The 15,589-nt window shown below is 36.1% G+C and overlaps 2 protein-coding genes across 2 annotated transcripts; one reads left to right on the top strand and one right to left on the bottom strand.

The window, feature by feature from the left end:
• The first annotated feature begins 3,727 nt into the window (after window positions 1–3,727).
• LOC108671278 (peptidyl-prolyl cis-trans isomerase D) lies at window positions 3,728–8,046 on the top strand. Its single transcript, XM_018158780.2, has 7 exons — window positions 3,728–3,841; window positions 3,980–4,117; window positions 4,406–4,701; window positions 5,201–5,338; window positions 6,063–6,181; window positions 6,495–6,693; window positions 7,076–8,046. Exons 1-7 carry the CDS (start codon window positions 3,784–3,786, stop codon window positions 7,292–7,294), a joined length of 1,167 nt encoding a protein of 388 aa, XP_018014269.1. The 5' UTR covers window positions 3,728–3,783; the 3' UTR covers window positions 7,295–8,046.
• Window positions 8,047–8,488: 442 nt separating this feature from the next.
• Window positions 8,489–15,527, bottom strand: LOC108671280 (GTP-binding protein SAR1a). Its single transcript, XM_018158781.2, has 5 exons — window positions 15,377–15,527; window positions 12,185–12,255; window positions 10,864–10,983; window positions 10,138–10,295; window positions 8,489–9,729 (listed from the first exon to the last, which is right to left on the bottom strand). The coding sequence occupies exons 2-5, from the start codon at window positions 12,225–12,227 to the stop codon at window positions 9,469–9,471; spliced, it is 582 nt and encodes a 193-aa protein (XP_018014270.1). The 5' UTR covers window positions 12,228–12,255; window positions 15,377–15,527; the 3' UTR covers window positions 8,489–9,468.
• Between the last annotated feature and the right edge of the window lie 62 nt (window positions 15,528–15,589).

Below are 15,589 nucleotides of genomic sequence, written 5' to 3'. Positions count from 1 at the left end.
GGGCAAGTGAATCACACGCGAAAATCTCAACCAGACCGTCACTCGCTTTGTGCTGAAGGAACCCACCAGCATTGTCATCAAGCAGTGGCCTGACATCAATCGACCGAAGATGGCTAGCCTCATCGTCTCTACGGATTGGACGCCTGCTATCTCATTCTTAACTACCTGATTTGCCTGAACTTTGAAATAATTTTCAGAGTGATTTTCTGATTCAAAATTTTACTGTAGTATCCTATTTACGTATATCATGTACTTATTTCCACCAAAATGTCAATATTTAATGCTCTTTGTAACTTGAAAATGAATGTTCGTTACATTCGAAACGTCGTTAATAAACAAACTACTTCCCGATAAATGCCTTTCGATCTACCAACGTCATCTGAAGAATTGTCCGACTCTTTGATAATTTAAATCAACGAATTCTCTGGTCGTTAATCGCACGCGTATAAATCAACTAATTCTGCCATCCAAAACTAATATATATATATATACACAATTTTTCTAAGATGAAATTATATTTCCCTAAAAGTCTACTTAATTCTTATATGTATACATTCTAAGTTAATTAAAAGCATCGCTTCCACTTTTTTCTCTATCCATTCCTTTGGATGGTTGGCTTCCGTGAGCGTTTTCCCAGTAACCTAGAAACTTCCATAGTCCATACTATTTAAACAGATGCCTACGCTATGATCGCGGTGCCGGGTGCGGCGGTTGGCGGTGATATACTACCTAGTTTCAATAACGCATCACAAAAGATCACATGACATTAATATCTACCTGGACGTGTGCAGTGTGCTCAAGTTTTTGCAAGAATCAATTAAATAGATGACTTGAGAAGTTGAGACTATTGTTATAAATTATTCGAATGAAATAGTTATACCTACTGAAGAAAAAACTTAGTGAATTTGAAATGAATAGCTTTAATTTTGGTAGATCGGCAAAGCAAAGTAGCAAACACCCTCCAAAATGTTAATGACTAAATCATAAACGTCTATTATTAAGTAACGAAACGATGCCGATGGGTTGCATTTTTTTATTTAATGATTACCACTACCAAGTACCAGTTCACTTGACACGCAAACAGTCGCCCTTGGACTGCTAGAATAGAATTGTGTAGGGCTACCTAGTACACTACACGCTTTATGCTTATAGTTATACTACACCAGTGCAGCTGTGGCTGTGGCCTGTGGCCTGTGCCACACTGCGGCACTCTCACTGAGTCTCTGAGACTCACAGTACAGTAGACAATAGAATTATAGAATACATTTAAAAAATTAAATACTATAGTGGCATTGCATAGGTATAGACCTATACTATAGTGTTGAGAACTTGAGTGCACTAGAAAAAAATTAGATAGGCTAATGTCTTGAAAGAATTTGTAACTATTTAATACTTCATTCTTTTTTTAATATCTCAATGTTACAATACCTACAATCAGAACAGAAAGAATGCATATAAGTTTTGCAGTTTATACTGTTTCTACTACCTGGTAGGCTGGTAGGCTGGTGGGTGGTGGGCCGGTGGCCAACTCACAACTGAGTGCCTGACCTGCACTCCTGCAGTAGTACAGTAGTGAGTAGAGTCAGTAGTACTGTGACTATTCTAAAGCTTTTCTGCCATTTTCTTTTCCATAAGTTTCCTGGCATTTCCTGCTAGACGAATTACCTATCTGTTATTTAATCAGTAATAAAACTGCACAATTAAGCTGCATGATTCCAAATATAGAAAAAATTGGTGATTTTGGAGCTCCAAGATTCCATTCATGAGTAGGAAAATGTTATTATTTTAAGCTAGTAGCTACTCAAGATTTAGAACAAAATCTCATGTATAATATTGCTGGTAAACATGATACTTTAATGGTCTACATCATAAATGGTTCAAAAACAAACTTGAGCAAGAGTTTTATCTCTGATATAAAGTCTCTTGCTTGGCCACCGCCGCCACCATACTGACCATAGGCTAGTACAATTCTAGGATTGGCTGTACGCCCATACTTAACGGTCTTGTCAGAGGGTAGGTATCCAGTTTTGGCCCCCTTCCTTTAGAGAGGGGAGAAGTAGTGACAGGAGACAAGACTTCTGACCAACCAAAGTTAGGAATTTGAATAATTTAATTTTTGATTAAAGAAGAAACCTAAAATTCCTTTAAAATGTTAATTCTTAAATGTAAAGTAAAATTCAAATGAATAATTTAAAATTTAAGTATTAATTAAGATTTTCTATCTAGAATGAAGTATAACTTTAAAGGTGTCAACTGTTGAAGTAGTGAGCCTGAGCAAGTCACCATTTCCTTGGAGTCGGCAGAACAATACAATACCACATACACAAATCACAAGCCACAAAATAAATTTTAAAATAATGAATTGAAAAATAAAATATCTTACTTTTATAGCTTGCAAAAGGCAAAAAATGACTGATAAAAACCTACTTTTGTAGGTTGCACAGCTACCCGTAGGACTTCAACTCAAAGATGCTTCACTCCTTTGTTCATATTTCAACTTCAAGCTTCATGGCTCACTCTGTCAGTGCTAAAGACATTGGAACTGTGTATCTCAAGACATTAGAATAAATAAGATTCACAGTCAAAAATATTTACAATATCCCATAAACTGAGGATGTGCCATCATGTTTGCCAGCTCAAACCCAACTGAAGAGGTGGAGGCTGGACCTGCCTATTGCTTGGAAGCAGGACCTTGCTGCTGCAAGATTTCCAATTTACTGAAATCATGTTATTTTAGAGCAAGCTATGTCAGCAAAAAAATTAATCTTATGTGCCACTAATAACTTGTGGCATTATTGGTTAGACTGTTGTGAATAGCAAAACACAGGTTGAGGATGCTAAACTCGATGCCCCATAGATGTCATTATGATCAACTATCAAGGCAGATGGAAATCAGCAAATTTAAGATTGCCACAGGTAACAGATATGTATGGAAACCAGGAAATGGGCTGCAGATACAATTCCACATGTAGAATAATACATCAATAGTTTGTGGTCTAATATGGATATTGATTTAAGGTAGAGGTGGCTTACAAGAGAGCTTGAAAAGATCCCAATATCTTGATACAAAAGTCAAAAGGCCATATTTCAGTCTGAATAATTGGCAGCTACATTATTGAAAAATTTTATTAGTAATTTTGCAATACTAATCAATTTACATTACATTAAAAAAAATCATTTTAGTTGTAACAGATTTGGCTGCAATCTGTTTCTGAATTCCAGAACTAAATACACATTTTCTTCTAATCGTGTATTTTTGAGTGTTAATATTTCTGATCAAACCAAAATACATTACTTGGGAGCCACAAGGTTGCAGATTAACTGAAATTATATGATTTTGAAACAACATAATTAAATTAAAAACTAAGATATTTCCAATATTGGTGCTCAACAATGAATCATGAATGGCTGGTATTAAAAATAATAATGTAGGACTAAACTTGTCACCTAAACAGTTTTTTACACTCTAAAGGCACACACATGGGTTGCTAGAGATAAGAAATTACTGACAGATACTACTTGTCTTGTGTATTAGCCTACTTGCGAATAAAATTAGTGGTGGCAACTTTTAGCCTTAACCACTATCTACTACAGCTCACCCCATATACATGCACCTATTAACACATTAGAATCCCTTGTTAAAACCAATGAAATTTGATAATTAAATTAATTTATTTGAATTTATTTGAAAACTGCTATGAATTGAGGATATTGTGTATAATGAAATTTATGATTGTCTTTCATTTCTAGAGACAATTGTTCAACTTAGTTTGCTGTATCAAAATGGCAGAGATTATCAAGCCCAGAGTATTTCTTGACATCACTATTGGAGGAGAGAAGGGTGAGTAATGTCTTAATTCACTATCAATCTGCATTGGTTTTTAAATAATTTTATGATTAAGAAGTTTTCATACTTGTGACTTGCTACATACCTACATTTATGTTTGATATGACAAAATATCTTTTCTATCTTGAGCAGTTGGGCGCATAGTTTTGGAGTTGGATAGTGTACAGTTTCCCAAGACTGCTGAAAACTTCAGAGCTCTGTGCACTGGAGAAAAAGGCACTGGCAAGATGGGCCATCCTCTTCATTATAAAGGATGCACTTTTCACAGAGGTGCTGTGGCATAACCTATATGTACCATGTACCTGTATGATCAGCTCAATGGAATTTTTTTAGAATTTCAAGTAAAATGTTACCAATTTGTACTTGCTACAAAACATAGTAAAAATAATTGTTTGAGCTTATGAACTCCCTCCGGGTAACAATTTCTGCCTATCGTTACATAAACACGTAATTTCATTCAAATTTTAAATATGTATGCTGTTCAATATCAATACATTGTTGCTTTCTCCACTTGAAAACTAACTAAAGCTAAACAAATAATATGCTCTGTGTGTGCAGTGATCAGCAACTTCATGGTTCAGGGTGGTGACTTTACCAACCATGATGGCACTGGTGGTGAGAGCATCTATGGCGAAAAATTTGAAGACGAGGGTTTTGGCATGAAGCACAGCGGCCGTGGCATACTTTCCATGGCCAACGCCGGCCCTGGAACCAACGGTAGTCAGTTCTTCATCACATGCACAGACACACACCACCTCGACAACAAGCACGTGGCATTTGGTCAAGTCCTGCACGGCATTGGAGTTGTGGGCGTCATTGAAAAAACTGAGGTTATGGATGAGAAGCCGCTACAGGTGCGTCGGCCTTGTCTTTGGATAATGTAAACTTGTTAATTTTGTTTAGTGCCATAAAAATAAGCATTCCTGTTGTGTCTCTAATGAACATTGAAACTTGTTAAACGTTCTGTTTACATTGATAATGAGACCCAGCTCTATCTTGCCATATTTAGTAAATATCTCTCAAACTTGCCTTGTGGTAGAATTATAATTGTTATATTTTTCAAGTAATGCAATTTGCTCTAACCTCAAGTATTTGCTTTCTAGGTATAAATTTTAATTTTGGTCTCAGTGTTGGCATGTCTAGGTGATCTGCTAATGCAACTAAAAATTTGCATTTTTCCTAAGCAGATGCGTCATACTATGGTTAAAGTGTAAAACGGAATTTACTGAAACATAAATCTACATCTAAGCTGTGAATGGGCCTTGAATTTATGCTTCATTATTTGCTTATTCTGTACATGAATAATTAAATTACAAAATTGTAATGTAATTAATCTTATTGACATTGAGACAGCGCGTGGAGATCGCTGATTGCGGTGAATTGCCACCTGATGCCGCGCCTGGCATTGTTGAGGAGGATGGCACGGAGGATATTTACCCCCAGTATCCTGAGGACCTGCCAACCTCGCTTCTCGACCTCTACACAGCCCCCGTCAGTACGCAATTCTTGTTACTAATAATTTTCTGACCAGAATTTCCAGAATTTGATGTGATGTTGGCAAATTATAAGCTTACCATTAGCAAAGATCTGCTCATGAGTTGGATTAATTTCCAAAATTTATTGTTTGCATGATTTATATGATATTGTTGTTGCTTCAATATGTATAACCTTCAATATCACTGATGAATGGATGATGTCCGAGTTTTTAACCTTATCTGCTGCTGATATTGACTAAATCAATGAATTCAAGCATGAATGTAAAAATTCGTGCTTGATATGATGTTATAGTTGTATAATTTGCATTATTTCACTCAATGCAAACAGTGTCGTATTTACGTGCCTGCTGAGTTTGAGTGTCAAAAAAGTGCTTGCATTTGGTTGAATTTGCATCGTTGCTCAGTTGATCGGAATGTCAACATTCTTAATTTGAATAGGTATTCTATGTTGCTCCCTTCACTCTCTCATCTACGGTATGCTTTTTATTTGATTTAGCTTATTTTTGGTACTCTGTCCAATAAAATAGTTAAGACCTAATAAAAATTTGTTTTCATATTCATATTGTTTCTGTTTGGAATATTTGTCACTAGAGACATTTCGTCTGTTGAAATTGCTGGTGACCTGTATCATGAACAGGGTACAATTGGGGTTTGATTGGTTGCGAGTTCATTTAGTCTAATACTGAATTTAGTGTTCCAATGTGTCACTTTTTGTGCAGATGAATGATCTACTTGAAATGTTGAACAAAATAAAAAGCTCTGGGAATCACTTCTTCAAGAACCAGGATTACCCAGAAGCTATTTTCAAGTACAGGAAATGTTTATGCTACATGGAGCAGTGAGTATCCTTATGAATTTGTTTCAGTATGTTTTCAATGATACCAATCTACGATATTATTAAACTTTAGGCTCCATTTTATGCTATTATTGAGTTAGATGGTTTGCCTTCCGTGTAATTAATAAATAATATTCGATAAAAGTCACTTAATGAAGAATGCTTGTGTATCTAAAGATTCAATGTTCAGGAAAATCATGCGTTTCATTCTTTTGTCAATTGATTTCCGCCTTTAATTAGATTTTATTGACTACGGCGGAGTGTGGCAGTCATTTCTAAGATGTTGTTTCATCTACCCACTTGTGTTGGACGCCAGTGTGGAAGGTCTGAGTTCGACGCCGTCCTTGCCGCCGTTCAGCAAAGAGCCTCCTGAGCCACGACCGGAGCCTCGCGCCCTCCCTTCTGAAGAGGAACAGCTCGAGCTGCAGAGCCTGCGAGTGTCATGTCTGCTCAACAGAGCGCTGTGCTTCACCAAGTCTGGCAAGACTCATGCTGCTGTACTGGACTGCGATCAGGTAAAATTCCATGATTAATTTGTTGTTCTGTTCGAATTTTACGTCTATTTTGTGTTTTTTATCCTTTGGCAATCTATGCATTTGCATCCAATGTGGAATTTCGTCATTACACCCTTCATTAAAGCCTTAAAGCCTTCAAATAATTAAAGTTTTTGAAATAAATAGTTATTGCTATATGCTTTCATTCTGCCATTGAACGGCGTGAGCTTTGTGACGAATATTCCCTGTTGCGCACTTTTCTCTTAGTCTTTTTCTCTATCATTCAAGGGTTCCACTCTTCTGATCTGGACCATGAAAATGGTGGTATTAGTTTCATAAGTCAAAATTATGCCAAATCATTCTATTCTTCTGCTTGCACTCATCTTGTTTCATTCTGTTTCAGGTGCTGTCACTAGACCCAAGCAACGCGAAGGCGCTGTTCAGGCGTGGCCAGGCGCTTCACCTGTGTAAGGATTTCTCCAGCGCTCGCGAGAGTTTGGAGCAAGCGCGTAAAATAGTCCCCAATGACAAAGCAATCGTCATGGAACTCAGCGCCGTCAACGCTAAAATCAAAGCAGCCAAGGACAAAGAAAAAGCAGCCTATGCCAAAATGTTTCAGTGAATGGTGTTTTTTACGGCATAAAATTAGTAGGTTTTCGAGACGATGACGTGGCGACGATTCAATCAGGTTGACCTGTTACGTAAATTGCTCAGTTTTCCGCTAATCTTATTGGCTCTCTGAGTAATTTTCCTCTTTTTTTTACAGCTGTAAAAAACTTGAAAGTTTACCTACACTTTCCACATTGAGTTTTTTTTCACTCTTTGCTAACATGAATGCGCTTCTGATTAAAAATTTATTGACACTGACCTTACTGAATTCAATTATTCATAATTAAATGCCAGCGAATTGAATTCGCAGATTCAATTATTCGGATTTCGTAATGGGAGAAATAACTTTTTAAAGGTTCTATATGTTGGAATAAATACTTTTGTGACTAAATTCATTACTAACGCGGCAGTAAGTTTTAGGACCGTACATGAAGTGGTTTAGACTAAATTCGGGCATTGTTGCGAGTCCTAAACGTTGCCATCGTTTTGTAGTCCATACGTTTCTCGCAAACAAACCAAACATTTGTTGCTCTCTATTCTGCTAACATTTCGCTAAACTGAAAATTATGCTGTTTACTAGCTCTTACTTGCATTGACAGCTAACTGTCAGAGCAGAAATTTTGAGGCATGGATGTATGTATAACTGAAGTTTTCATACAGAGAGTATCTCACGGTTGTTTCCGTCATGATTTGCAAACTTTGAGATTTTGTTTGGTCAAGCTTGCCTGCATTTTGTCTAACCATTATTAAAAATCTTCGACGCCATTCTGTAATGTTATTCATGACTAATGACATCACTTGTCGATAAGGTTGCTCAGTCATGCATCACTCACGATTATTATTTGAACTCTGATTATAGTAAGGTTAGAGTTGGGGGCTTTCTTCGCCGCGTGTTAGAAAGGCCTTGTTTGCTTTGGTACAGTATGAACCAATCAGGTGAGAGCTAACTCAATAACATCAGCAACACAATTCAGGTCATGAGCGCAAATGTACTTTGAGAACGTTTTATTAATAATTGGTAATTCAATTCAAACTGTTATCTTATTTGACAAATGTAGTATGAACTAACTGTCAAGTTCGGGCAGTCCTCTGAAGATAACATCCTAATTTTATATAAATTTCGCTATTATAGGTAATGCGAATGATAAATCCATTGACGTCTGAAGGAGAGCCGTGAGTGTCACAACAGGCAAGAATGAATAACAACTGAAAGGATGATTTTACTAATTTTTCAAGATAGGAAGGTGTTGTCGGCCAATGACTGAACGCGTCATAAACAAAGTATCAATATTATCATATCAAATTAATCTAGAGGATTCAATAGTTGTCAGGATACCGTACAACAAATTTTGAGACTAACTTGAATAGCTGCTACTTAAAAGGCCTAATTGATGAGTGCAGTGCATCTAGGCAATGCAATGTAACCAATACTGGAACAAATGCAGCATTACAATATAAAGATGTACTGAAGCATGCACCACCGACAGAAAGGCCATGCATCCATAAACATAAAATAACTGCGCTATAAAGGTACAGCCATGAAAAAATATTCATTATGAAGAAGAGATAACCCATGCAAAACAGATACTAGCAGTTTTAAAATAACAATTTGAATGTTACCGAGCGTTATTTGCAGATGCGACACACATAAATGTTTATTATCTGATAAAGGAATTAGCCAAGAGTTATTGAGTATCAACTCCCAACTGACGCTTTGCCTATCGTCTCATTCAACCGCTGCAGGCAACGTAAACAAACTATACAGCAAGTAAAATAAATGCTGATATCATCACGGCCCTACATTCGTAATTTAAAGCAGAAAATCAGCTATCTGTTGATAAAATGCAAAATTTTATTAGCAGGAAAACAATCCCTTTAAATTTGGCTTCGCAAGCAACATTGCAACTTAAGAAATTGTTTATAAACTTTGACAAGGAAAATAAATATAACATGGAAGAGCTCCTACCACACGAAGACATTCAGTTAGTATCAAACACCTCCATCAAAACTTGACGAAAGTGAAAGAATACCGGGCAATGATTCATTTTCGAAGGAGTAAAGAACACAACGTGAGCGTACATCACAAGAAGCCCCATATACACTGAGTTTATCATGGGTTGAGAGCACAAATCTTGACACGTCAAATCTCGCCTCATTACACTGAACTAATAAGACACGAGCGCAGCTTCAGTCAATGTAGTTGGCGATCCACCTAAAGCCTTCACCATATCCTTGTCGCTTGAGCACGGAACACATGAAGAGCTCGAGGGGGCGGCCGGGGAGCTCACTCCTGGGGATCTTGCTCTTGCCGGTGGTCTGGCCGAAGAGCCCGAAGTAGTGACGCAGTTCGTCCTCAGACGCGGCACCTGCCTTGTCAATTTTGTTACCTAGCATCACCACAGGCACGTTACTCAGCTGCTCGTCCGTCAACAGCGAGTCTAATTCAACCTGAAAATGGAAGAATAGGCCCAAATCAGTGAATGAAAATCAATGGGAAAATCAATCAGTTCAGAAAATGATGTAATTAAATATGCTCAGCATAAAAAATATGCTACTCAATTGCTTGACCACAGAGTTTGAATTAAACTTTAAACAATCTCACATGTAAACAGAAGTACAAATTAAATGATAAAAATTCTAGGAAGGCACCAAGTATAAGTTACGTGACCAGCAATACACTCTTTATTCTTGCACAAGAAAACTTTTTAGAATGTCAAGTAATTTCTCCACTCATTGCATGTGCACGATATGTTTAATTAAAAGCATTCCAATAACTGCTATTCGATTCCACCAGTTGTGAGCAGTACCTATAATTAAAATGATAGCCTAATTCATTGTACTCAAGCCACAACAAACCTTGCACTCGTCAAATCTCTTTCTATCAGCAGCATCTATGAGGAACACAACGCCGTCCACAGCAGGGAAGTAGTCGCGCCACACACGGCGGGCCTGCTCGTGCCCACCCAAGTCAAATGTGGTGAACTTTATCTGACCAATGCTGAGCTCCTCAGACGCTGAAAACAAACATTACTTAAACGTCACAACCAAATAAATATTTACTTGCGAACATCTCTATGAAATAACACATGAACCTGAAAAACGGCCACCATCAATATCTTTGTGCACAGTTTATAATTTTAATATTTAATTGCAACTAAAAAAATTATTCATCTGAAGAAGTAATGTTCCTTTTTTATCAAATTTAACATTTTTTACCTTTTTTTAGGCATAATAAAATGCAATGGCCTATGATTAAATGTCATTGCAAAGCTTCACACAATAAAATCAAATAATAAACTGGTTATATGTTTTTGAAAATATTTCACAGGGCATTTACTAAGGTTGCTCAATATTCTAGATTGAGATAATTGCAAACATGCCATAGATGCCTGTTAAAGGATACCCTTCTAAGAAATTAATAGAGCCTATACCAAAATCATAGCTTCCTGAAACCAAGAGACAACAGCAAAAAATAAACACCAAGACATTAGGTAGACTATGATCACACTAACAATCTAGCATGAATACACCTACATTGATATATGAAGTTAGTCAATAAAAATTAATTGCATTAACACTCACTTGGATGTAGAGTCGGCACATGCTGTGCCATGCGGTCATCCTTCAGCATGTGAAGCAAGGTTGTTTTACCAGCATTGTCAAGGCCTAAAAATAATAACTTGCCACTCTTTTTCCATAAGCCTGCACAAACGGAAATGCATAAAATTATTTGAATCTGTACACATTCAGAAGAAATTTAAATTAAAAATATTCATAGTTTCAAACTGCGATTCAAAATGTTGCCATAGAATGAGTGCTGTTGAAATCTTGTTTACTTTATCTGTAATGCTTGCCCTTTAAATTTTAGTTAACTAACCTGACAATGTTAATTGATAAAATTTTATATTATTCAAGCGTAGGAGCCATGGAGAAACAGATTCCTTTCAACATATACATGTGATATTTCAACTAATTATTGTGAAAATAGCGACTAATTCTACATGTAGCATCAAACAAAATCTTGTATAGCATTGCTAATAAAAATAAAAAAAAGTTCAACACTTATCTAGAAAAATACTAACAAGAGTTGTTTCAATGCATGAAATCATTACAGAGGTTCTCATTTTCACTAACAAAATTTTTAAAAAGATATTCAAATTATGAAACAATATCTGTCCTTAAAATAAATAAAATACCTACTAACATTGTCAGGTAGTTTCAATATTTTGAAAGCTTTTTTTTTTAATTAGAGAAATTTACACTATTTTAAATTGCATCAAAGGGATATAGAAAATAGGGATGTCTATTCCAATTAGTGAGCTGCAGAACTATGTGCAAGATTGGCTGGGTGAAAAATCACTGTGTGAAACATAAAAAATAATTATGATCATAACTTTGTGAGAGGGCATGGGCTACATTTGAAGAAGTGCATTGAAGTTTGAAGAAGTGATATTAGAGTTGACTTCCTGCAACACAAAACAGTAACAAGTGGTTGTTTAATCAAATAATGCATTTCTAGATGGATAATATTGAATATCAGATTTGTACTTTAATTAAAAACCTTGTAACATTAGAATTACCAGTTGATCCTTTCTTACCCCAGCCTGGTCCCATCTTACCCCAATGGGGTAAGATGACCCCAGCTCACTTTTTTTAATCTGTACAGAAAACTATGTTAGATGCAAAACGTCTGAGTTGTAGCTTAGAAGCCCATTGCATAACTACATCTTGAGATAGGTTTAGGGTTTTTTAGTTAGTCATGGTATGGATGCTTCAGGCTTGTTAGTGATTTCGGTCCTGTCTTACCCCATCTAAAGATATTACACCAGCTAGTGCATAATAAATCTACCAGTATATAAATTAAACAATACACAACTGTTGGCTTCTTTAGCACTCAACTTACCAAGATATCCAAGAACTCCTGAAAACCAATCCCAGAGAAACATCTTCTAGTGTGGGAGCAGGTGAGTAGAACTGCACAGAGAAAACAATGTTCAATATAGATTCAAATATTTTCACTGATATACAATGAAGAAAAATCAAAACTAAAAAATCTTCAATTTGATCATATGTAGAAGACAATACATGATTATTATAAAATAGTATAGTTTAAATGATAAAGTATCTATATACATGAGAAAATTTTTACTCTCAATATAATATCATTGATTAAAAGTAAAAAATTAAATGCATGAAATTATGAGAACAAAGTATGAGTATTGGGTAGGCAAATAATTTTGTGAACAACTTTGTTTTCTCAGCAATGATTTGACAGTAGGCCTAATCCAATTACAATCACTTGGGTTGTGAAGGCTCTAAATTACCAGAGCCTGCCAGGAGTGCCATCTTTGTTCTTCAGGTAGAATTAGAAACATAAATAACCCTATTGAGTATTGGCAGAGAGGATGACTTGCAAGATAGCATTGTAGAGTATTATATAAACAGGATTGAAATGTATGAAACTAGACTTTCTTATACATATCAGCTGATATTTAGGAACTGAGCAAGCTACATGGCTGGATCAAATTTGAATATATTAATTAGGTGCTTTAGAGTTCAGACTCTAGAACTTAGTCAATAACTTATTGATTTGATTGATACTACATTTCTAGGTAACTCAATTTAATAATTGCTCACTTTTATCATTTTCAGCAACATGCACAAATAATGTTTTAAAGGTTCTTTACTAAGGAGTTGTCAAAGTCTCCAATTAGGGTAAAACGTGGTAGATTCCGACACATTAAGGACGCATCGAGAAATGAAAAACTATAAAAAAACGTATGTGTTACTCGAGTTCTGTTTGCTTTACGTGACTCTCAAAACAACGCATGAGCACGACGCACCCACAATGATGAAACGTCACAAAATGTTGCCACATTTATTTAAAAGCCTTTAGAATGCAATCTTACCAAATCCCTATATTCTGACACTGTGTGTGACTATATTTGGCACGTGGTGAGACGTATTCCGACCGCGCTTCAAATTGTACTAATACGTAATTCCAACATCCACGTGTTCGAATTCCGATCGCTGTGTGAGCTGTATTGGAACGAGACACAGCTTTAAATTAGAACACTATTGAATATTGAGCACTACTTAGGGTAAACACGGTATATTCCATCACATTAAGGACGCATCAAGAAATGAAAAACTATAAAAAAATAACCGTATGCGTTACTCAAGTTCTGTTTGCTTTAGGTGACTCTCAAAACACCGTAGTACGCTTCGGCAACGATGAAACGTCACAAAATGTTGCCATATTTATGTAAAAGCCTTTAGAATGCAAACCTACCAAATCCCTATATTCCATCACTGTGTGTGGCAATATTCGGCACGTGGTGAGGCGTAATCCGTCCGCGCTTCAAATTCTACTGATACGTGATGCCGTCATCCACGTGTTCGAATTCCGTTTGCTGTGTGAGCTGTATTGGAATACAACACGACTTTGAATTAGAACACTAATGAATATTGAACACTACTTAATTATGCTTTTAATTAACAACTATTAAGCTTTTAATTAAGCAAATTTTAATTTTTGTACATGGCTTGGAACGATCTGTGTGTGTCCAATTCAAGTTGTGACGGAATTAGTTTTCATGTGTCTAAATCCATTTCTCAACTTAATCATCTATTAATTTATTTACCACTTGAAATCAGCGAATACAAGTATACTTAAAGGATTCCTAATATATTCACAGATGTATATAAAAGTCTCAAACCTGTCTCTTATACACATCTAGATGTGTATAAGAGACAGTCCCAATACAGCTCACACAGCAAACGGAATTCGAACACGTGGATGTCGGCAATACGTATCAGTTAAATTTGAAGCGCTGACGCAATACGACTCACCACGTGTCGGATGTTGCCACACAAAGTGACGGAATATAGGGATTTGGTAGGTTTCCATTCTAAAGGCTTTTTAATAAATATGGCAACATTTTGTGACGTTTCATCGTTGCTGACGCGTAGTGAAGTGTTTTGAGAGTCATGTGAAGGCAACAGAACTTACGTAACACATACATTTTTTTTATAGTTTTTCCATTTCTTGATGCGTCCTTAAAGTGTCGGAATATACCGCGTTTACCCTATGCCACTTTTACTAATTTTCACTAAAAAATTGGTTAGGTTGCATGTGAATATAGTTTTTCAAAAATTGAGTAACAAAATTCCAACACAGGTGATTTTCAAAAAGATGTGGCAAAATTGCAAAAATGGGCCTTTTCTTTATTTTCATAAAATACAGGTAGGCATAGTGGCAAAGCAGAGAGTTTTTAAGACTCTTCCTCAAGTTCATTTTTGAGTCCTATAAGTAGACCAGTAAACTATCTTAGTGGCAATACTTTACTGAGTAAAGTATCTTGGATACCAGAATTAGGGTAAACGCGGTATATTCCGACACTTTAAGGACGCATCGAAAAATGAAAAACTATAAAAAAAACCGTATGCGTTATGTAAGTTCTGTTGCCTTCACATGACTCTCAAAACACTTTACTACGCGTCAGCAACGATGAAACGTCACAAAATGTTGCCATATTTATTAAAAAGCTCTAGTGGTTTTGCAGTATTTCGACACGCAAATGTATGACGTCACCATTTCAACCATCAATGAACGCATGGAACTAAAACAAAGCTTAATATAAAGGAAAAACTAGAGAAGTGACGGAATTACCTACGATGTCGGAATATACCGCGTTTACCCTATCCTACATAAGAAATCTGTTAAAATCTTGAGTAAATGAGGAAATTAAAAATGAACTGATTCTAAAAAATTTCTGGTTTGTCACTATGCAGGTAGGTAGGCCCGCCTAGTGGCCCTAGTGGCTACTGACTATATAAATGGGCTTGCAACTTGCAAGCAACACAAATTTTTTGATAATATATACGAATTCATTGATAATATATACGTATTCATTGATAATATATACGTATTCATAGGCCTAGTTGTACCTACAGTTTCTTATGTAAGGCCTGTCAACAGTCAAGGTTAAGTAACTCAATGATCAATCTATTGGTCTATAGTCTATGGTGAGTCTCTACACTAACACTAAGCATAGGAGGTCAAGTAGATAAATTGAACAAATTAATTTCTTACCTTAAACCTTTTCAGGTAATTCTGGCTTCAGATGTTCAATTGCATAAAATGTAGGACAAAATCTTACTATCACTTTACACACTGCTATTCAACGGAAGGGGAAGTAAATACGACTTAACATAAGCGTTTGGTAAGCGACTCATTCATGTCAGCTTTGCAGAGTCGAACACCACAAATCTGACTCGTAATACTCTCTTTATGTGATCAGGTACA

Source organism: Hyalella azteca, unplaced genomic scaffold, assembly GCF_000764305.2.
Source record: "Hyalella azteca isolate HAZT.00-mixed unplaced genomic scaffold, Hazt_2.0.2 contig2483, whole genome shotgun sequence".
Classification (NCBI taxonomy): Eukaryota; Metazoa; Arthropoda; class Malacostraca; order Amphipoda; family Hyalellidae; genus Hyalella; species Hyalella azteca.
The sequence above is the reverse complement of the archived record's forward strand: the minus strand, read 5'-3'. Positions and strand labels throughout refer to the sequence as shown.

Bases quoted from the DNA above. Each gene is read 5' to 3' on its own strand.
- LOC108671278 (XM_018158780.2), top strand. From the start codon at position 3,784: ATGGCAGAGATTATCAAGCCCAGAGTATTTCTTGACATCACTATTGGA. The intron at 4,118-4,405 runs GTGCTGTGGCAT...CTGTGTGTGCAG, and splicing joins AGGATGCACTTTTCACAGAG to TGATCAGCAACTTCATGGTT. The intron at 6,694-7,075 runs GTAAAATTCCAT...ATTCTGTTTCAG, and splicing joins CTGTACTGGACTGCGATCAG to GTGCTGTCACTAGACCCAAG.
- LOC108671280 (XM_018158781.2), bottom strand. From the start codon at position 12,227: ATGTTTCTCTGGGATTGGTTTTCAGGAGTTCTTGGATATCTTG. The intron at 10,984-12,184 runs GTAAGTTGAGTG...CCGTTTGTGCAG, and splicing joins AGGAGTTCTTGGATATCTTG to GCTTATGGAAAAAGAGTGGC. The intron at 10,296-10,863 runs GTGAGTGTTAAT...GTTTGTTTTCAG, and splicing joins TGTGCCGACTCTACATCCAA to CGTCTGAGGAGCTCAGCATT.